The 5,720-nt window shown below is 67.4% G+C and overlaps 3 protein-coding genes across 3 annotated transcripts in view; 1 reads left to right on the top strand and 2 right to left on the bottom strand.

The window, feature by feature from the left end:
- Positions 1–963: 963 nt before the first annotated feature.
- Positions 964–1,155, bottom strand: MNEG_6695 (hypothetical protein; the record flags this gene model as incomplete). Its single annotated transcript, XM_014044834.1, has 1 exon — positions 964–1,155. A coding segment is annotated over one exon (192 nt), but the record flags the coding sequence as incomplete, so codon positions are not given.
- A 469-nt stretch (positions 1,156–1,624) lies between these two features.
- On the top strand, positions 1,625–2,735 carry MNEG_6694 (hypothetical protein; the record flags this gene model as incomplete). The annotated part of the gene is made up of 3 exons (XM_014044833.1): positions 1,625–1,853; positions 2,058–2,226; positions 2,507–2,735. The coding sequence occupies 3 exons, from the start codon at positions 1,625–1,627 to the stop codon at positions 2,733–2,735; spliced, it is 627 nt and encodes a 208-aa protein (XP_013900287.1).
- A 1,580-nt stretch (positions 2,736–4,315) lies between these two features.
- Positions 4,316–5,720, bottom strand: part of MNEG_6693 (hypothetical protein) — a gene marked incomplete at both ends in the record, with an annotated part of 5,546 nt that continues 4,141 nt past the window's right edge. The window contains 2 exons of the mRNA XM_014044832.1: positions 4,316–4,613; positions 4,951–5,438. Of these exons, the coding sequence (XP_013900286.1) occupies positions 4,316–4,613; positions 4,951–5,438 (786 nt within the window). The remainder of the gene's footprint in view (positions 4,614–4,950; positions 5,439–5,720) is intronic.

The raw sequence follows: 5,720 nt of genomic DNA, 5'->3' as shown, positions 1-5,720 counted from the left end.
GCTGCCGCGCCGCTGCTCGAGCGTGTTCCAACCGATGTGGGGCACGGGCAGGCCCTTGGATGTGTCGAATTCTTGGACGCGGCCGGGGATGACCCCGAGGCCCTCGCCGCCGCCTGACTCATCGGAGCCCTCGAAGAGCAGCTGCAGGCCCAGGCAGATGCCGAAGAAGGGCTTGTCCTCCTGATGGCAGTGCGTGCGTGCGTGCGTGTGTGTGTGTGTGTGTGTGTGTATGTGTGTGTGTATGTGTGTGTGTGATTGTTTGCAAATGTGTATGTGTGTGTGGGGGGGGGGGGAGGGGCGGTGCCGCGGCCGTGTTGCGGGAGGGGCTGGCGCGAGGATGTCCGCGGGGTGGCGCGGCTGGAGGCCGCCTGGCGCAGCCGCGGTGCAGGTGCCGGCGCCGGTGCGCGGGAGCGGCGGAACGACTCGCGCGGGGTAGCCCGCGGCTGCGGTGTGAATGCCGCCGTTGCCGGCGCAGGCGCGGCTGCGGCGCAATTCGGCCGCGCTTGTGCCGCAGCCAGTTGCGGCCACCCCGAAAGTCGGCCCCACGCCAGGCGCTCTCGCTTCCAGGGCAAACGGCTGCTCACCTGGATGTAGTCGATGAGGGGCTTTACATAATCCCGCTGCTTCAAGATCGACATCGCCTGTCCAAAGCTGCCAACACCCGGGAATATCAGCTTGCTGGCTGAAGTGATGTCAGAAGGCTTCTCTACCTAGATGGAGTTCGTGTGGGGAAGGGAAGCGAGTGCTGAAAGCCCGGCGTGGAGGGGGTGCGGGCAAGGCGCGGTCAACCAATGACGCGCCAGCCATGTGACGCGCCATCGCAGGATCGATGAGACTGGCGGCTGGTTGCATGCAGCTGCAACAGGCTTGCGCATTTCAAGGAACGTCGTTATAGTGAGGCCAAAGAGCATATGATGATGATTGGCAGGCTGGGGCGCTGCGGCGGACAGGCGCGCGACGCACATCTTTGATGGTGTACCCAAGCTTCTTGATGGCGTTGCGGACGCTGCGGATGTTTCCCGCTCCATAATCGAGTAGCGTGACCTCCTTCGCGCTGCTGGCGCTGGCCCTTACACAGCTAGCCCTGCTCCTTGTCCGCCCGCTGCCTGCACTGCTGCTCGACGAGCTGCAGCTGGCCCGCAGTTGCTGCTGCATTGTTGCCCTTTTGATAGGCTAATTATATGCGTTGCAATGAGACAAACAAAAACGCCGCCGTGACGGGCACAGATCGACGAGACTAAAGACTCAGCGCGTGAATTCACCACTCATAGCCATTCCTAGTTTTTGAAACATTGACAATCACACACGTCCAAGTAGCTTTGCTCGCGTCTTGTGTTGCGGCGAATGACACTGGAGTGACAGTGCAGCGTTCATCATCGCCGAATTCAGCACCGCTTGCCTGCTCTGGTGGTATCTGCGCGCTGGTGGTTGCGAGGCTGCCCGGGTACCAGCAGTGCAAAACGATCGGCGAGCACTGCAGCGTGTGCGCCGTGGTCGCACACGCTGCACTGCAAGTTGCGCGCCGCGCCCCGGCAGAGGGCTGGGGCAGCGGCGCGCCAGAGCATCCTGTTTGACACCTCGAGTTTGCGAGTAAATCACTAGACGACTGCGGCCCGGCCACGTGATGGCGTCGTCGTTCGGATGGGCGCTCCGTGGCGGCGCCCTCAGGGACGCGGATTGCGGGCACGACCCCCTCCTCTGCAACTGCTCGGCAGCTTCCACGGCGACCCAAACCCTGGACGAGCTCGAGTTTGCCCGCAGCGCCTGCCAGGCCGCCGCGGCGGGCCGCGCCGACAAGCTGGCCGGCATTCTTCAGCGCGCCCCAGACGCGGTGCACAGCGACGGCGGCAAGGGTGAGCACAGCACAGCTCGGCAGGCGAGGAAGCCCCGCCATGCATGGTGCGGTGCCCCCTCGTAATGCCGCATGGACTTTGTAAATTCAACAGGCGAGCAGAATATCCGCATGGCCGGAGAGCCGGCGTGAACATGCATTGCGTCTCAGTGCGGCGCTGTCTGTCTGCGCTCGAGCCTGCACTCGCCCGCGCCCGCCCGCCCAGGGACATCCGGCTACACGCCGCTCCACTACGCCGCCCGCGCGGGCCACCTCGAGTGCGCGGCGCTGCTTCTGCGCGCCGGCGCGTGCGTGGACGCGCGGACGGTGCAGGGGCGCGCGACGCCGCTGCACCGCGCGGCGCACGTGGGGAGCCTCGACGTTGTTAAACTCCTGTGAGTCGGCAGCTGCTCCGTAGCTGCTCACGCCCAATCCACCCGCTCGTCCTCAACTTGACCTGAGTTTCTTATTGCCACGAGCTCCGCGACCCGTGCAGCATGCGCCGGCTTCTGAGGGCAGCGTTCGATGTGCAGCAGCGCGGCGCGGCGCCAGCCATAGCGCGCAGGCTGCAGGGGCAGCCCCTGGAGCCCCCGGCGCTCCTCGGCCGAGCCCATCAGATTGAGGCAAGGCCCCTCCCCCTTTTTGACCCCGGCTGGCGCCCTAAACCATCCGCAGGGTTGCCGCCGGCGCAGATGGACTAACGCAGGATGCAGATGGGGAGACGGCGCTGCACAAGGCGGCCGCAGAGGGCCACGCCGCAGTGGCCGCGTTCCTTATCGCCGCGTTCACAGGCGCGTGCGGCCTGCGGGACCGGCGCGGCCGCGTCCCGCGGGACAGGGCGGCCGGCGCGGCGGCGGCGCTGGAGTGGCCGGAGCAGGAGGGTGGGGCGGGCGGCGGTGGCTGAAACGGCTGATAGGCCGTAGCAACTGGAGTTTCTAGGCGCCATGCGCCATGCCCATGCGCCATGCACCGACTGCAACCCGCCATGCAGCATACGCCACGCGCCGTCCTGTCTCGTCCCATCCCTCATCTGCCTGTTCAGTAGGGCTGCCCAACGAACCCCCCAGAGGGCGCAGGGGGCGCAGCCTTCCCTGAACCCGGCGCCGAGGCGCGTCGCCCCCGCTGAGCCTGCAGCGAGGCGCCTGCCTTCTGCCTTTGCTGCTTTGTGCATGACGCTGCCGGCAGCTCTGCATCTGATGAAGGTGGCGATGTGGGTGGCTGCCGCCGCTCATGCGGGTTGGGGCACGCTGCGCTTGCGTATGACATGCTCCGGGGCCACTGCCCGTGGGAGAGTGCCAGGCACTGCGAAGCCGCTGCTGGGCGGTTGGGCCCGAGCCACGCTGGCGCCGTTGCCCAGATAGGCGCGCGTGATGATGCTTACACGCGGCTGCCGGCCCTTTGCTTTGGGCTTTCGCCCGCCTGTGGCGCCGCCCGCCGCCCCCCTCCCCCCAACGGGCCGCTTGTGTCCGCAGTGCTTTGACGCCTTTTTGGGAATGGGCAAGGAGTAATCACAGGCCTGCCTGCAGCTGGCGGTCATGACAAGTTACTATCTCAACTTCGAAGGGACTAGCACGGAACGGCATGCACAAATCGAGCCCGCCGAGGCGAAATCGAAGCGATCTGAGAGCGCATCGGCCGTAGCTGCGGGCGGGGCGCGCGCACCTGTGCTGCGACAGGGTTTGGGAGCAGGGGGGGGGTTGGTGCAAGCGAGGCCGCCTCAATTTCTTGGCGTATCAGGGAGTGGAGGTTTGCCTCAAGCAATAACGTATCAGGGAACCGGAAGGAAAGCAAAATCCGAAGGGCCCGTGTTCGTACAAACCCCGGCGCCGCCGCCGGCGGCTCGCTGGCGCCGAGGCAGGCGCGCCGGCTTGACAGCAGGAGCCGGGGCGACACCAGCGGCTCACTGCAAACGCCTTGCTGTGCCCCCCGAGGGCCGGGGCGGTCACAGTCCGGTTCGTAGAAAAGCAGGGGTTGCACATATATACGGCGCCTCGCATGCTCGGTACTGCACCCTTGGCCGTCAACGGCGAACCCCATGCGGTTGCGGCGGGGGTGTCGGAGAGGGGCAGCGGGTGCAGGCCGCCGCGGGCACGTGGAGAGGCGAGCCGTGAAGCGATTCAGAAAGGGATTTGCTTGAGGCGCACAGCGGTGGTCGACGTTGCCGCGTGCGTCGACGCTCACTGTGGCACGGGGCCCACCTCCTTTTTTCCGACCACGGCGTTCCCCGGCATGCAGGCAAAAGCTAAGTATGCGAGGGGATCCCAACACATAAAAAAGTCGGCAGCCATCCTACAGAGTGGGGAGGACATCATAAAACAAGACCCCTTGCGAAGACACGACCAGGGGCGGGCGCGGCCGCCGCCCTGGCATCCAAACGCGCCGCACGCGTGGCACCTATGGCCGCGGCCCGCCGCGACGCACGGCCCTCAATGCCTCTTACGCCCCCAGCGGCCACGCCCGCAGAAAAAGCCGCCAGCCGCCGCCTCAGCGGCCGCCGACAATCTCGTTGACCTTTTGGTACAAAAAAGCGCTCGCGTTGACGCGCGCGGCGCTCGTCCAGCTGTCTGGCAGCTCGCTCAGCTTCTTGATAGCTGCCAGCCCCGCGCCGCGGTCACACTTGCAGAGGCCGTAGAGCACGACGCCGTTCATGGAGCCGGCGAGGTCGGGGCGCGAGTCCATGAGCTTCGCGTAGGCGCGGTGGACGGAGGGGTCGGCGTGGCGGATGGTGCGCATGCAGGAGAGCATGCACTGGCTTGGGAACTTGAGCCCCATCGGCCAGTCCCTGGAAGGGGTGCGGGTTTGGGGAGGTATACGGAGCGGGACGCGGGCGCGGCGCGGTGTGAGGCGGTGGGTGAAGGATTTTGGGGCGGCGCTGGGGCGCTCGAAGAGCACGCAAGGTTTGTGATTGATGCAATTTACGGCGCCTGCACATCATGGGAGCTCGCACGCATGAGCACACGCACAGGTGCGCCCTCTCTCTCTCTCTCTCTCTCTCTCTCTCTCCCTCTCTCTCTCTCTCACGCACACACACACACGCGCACACACACACACACACACACACACACACACACACACACCTACACAGCCTGGCGCGCGAGCACATGCCCTCAGGCGCGCACCTGCGCTGCTTGGCCACGTACTCCTGCAGCACGAACCCCCTCAGCTGCGGCTCCATCTCCCCCAGCTCCTGGATCGCATCCGAGTCCACATACTCCGCCACGTTTGGCTGCGCGCGCGCAAGGTCCAGCAGCTTCCCCGCCAGCCCGCCGCCCTGCAGCAGCTGCGCCCGGTGCTGCAGCAGCCCCATCAGGAACGCGCCCGGCGTCTTCGCCGTCGCGCCCCAGTCGCGCCGCATGTTGGAGAGCACGTACACAGCCAGCGCCTCCGCGGTGGTGCGGTCGCAGTCTTGCGTGAGCCACGACCGCACGCGCTCGTTGAGCGCGGTGGACAGGTCGGGGCGCTCCGCGGCCAGCTGCTTCAGCAGGCCGGGCAGCTGCACGCCCGAGCGCCACGCGGCGATCATCTTGGCGGGCACCGTCTGGCGCCCGGCGCCGCCGCCGCCGGCTCCGCGCGCCGGCGGGGGCGGCTGCGGCTGGGCCGGTTGCGGCTGGTCGGAAGCGGGCGAGGGCGCGGCCGGAGGCGCGCCGGCGGCAGTGTGGGGGGGCGGATCTTGGGGGGCGGTGGGACCAGCGGCGGCCTTGGGGGCGGGAGCAATGCGGACGCCGTTTGCCTGCGGGTGCTGCTGCGACGAGGAGGCCGCCTCGCGCAACTTTTGGGCATAGGACAGCGGCTGCTGCTTCCACGGGCCGCCCGGCGGCGCCGGCGCAGGCGCCGGCGCGGCGGCCCCAGCCGCCGGGCCCGCCGCGGCCACGCTGGCCGCCGACTTGGC

Source organism: Monoraphidium neglectum (assembly GCF_000611645.1).
Source record: "Monoraphidium neglectum strain SAG 48.87 unplaced genomic scaffold scaffold01113, whole genome shotgun sequence".
NCBI lineage: Eukaryota > Viridiplantae > Chlorophyta > Chlorophyceae > Sphaeropleales > Selenastraceae > Monoraphidium > Monoraphidium neglectum.
Note: the sequence above shows the minus strand (reverse complement) of the source record. Positions and strands in the feature narration are given on the sequence as shown.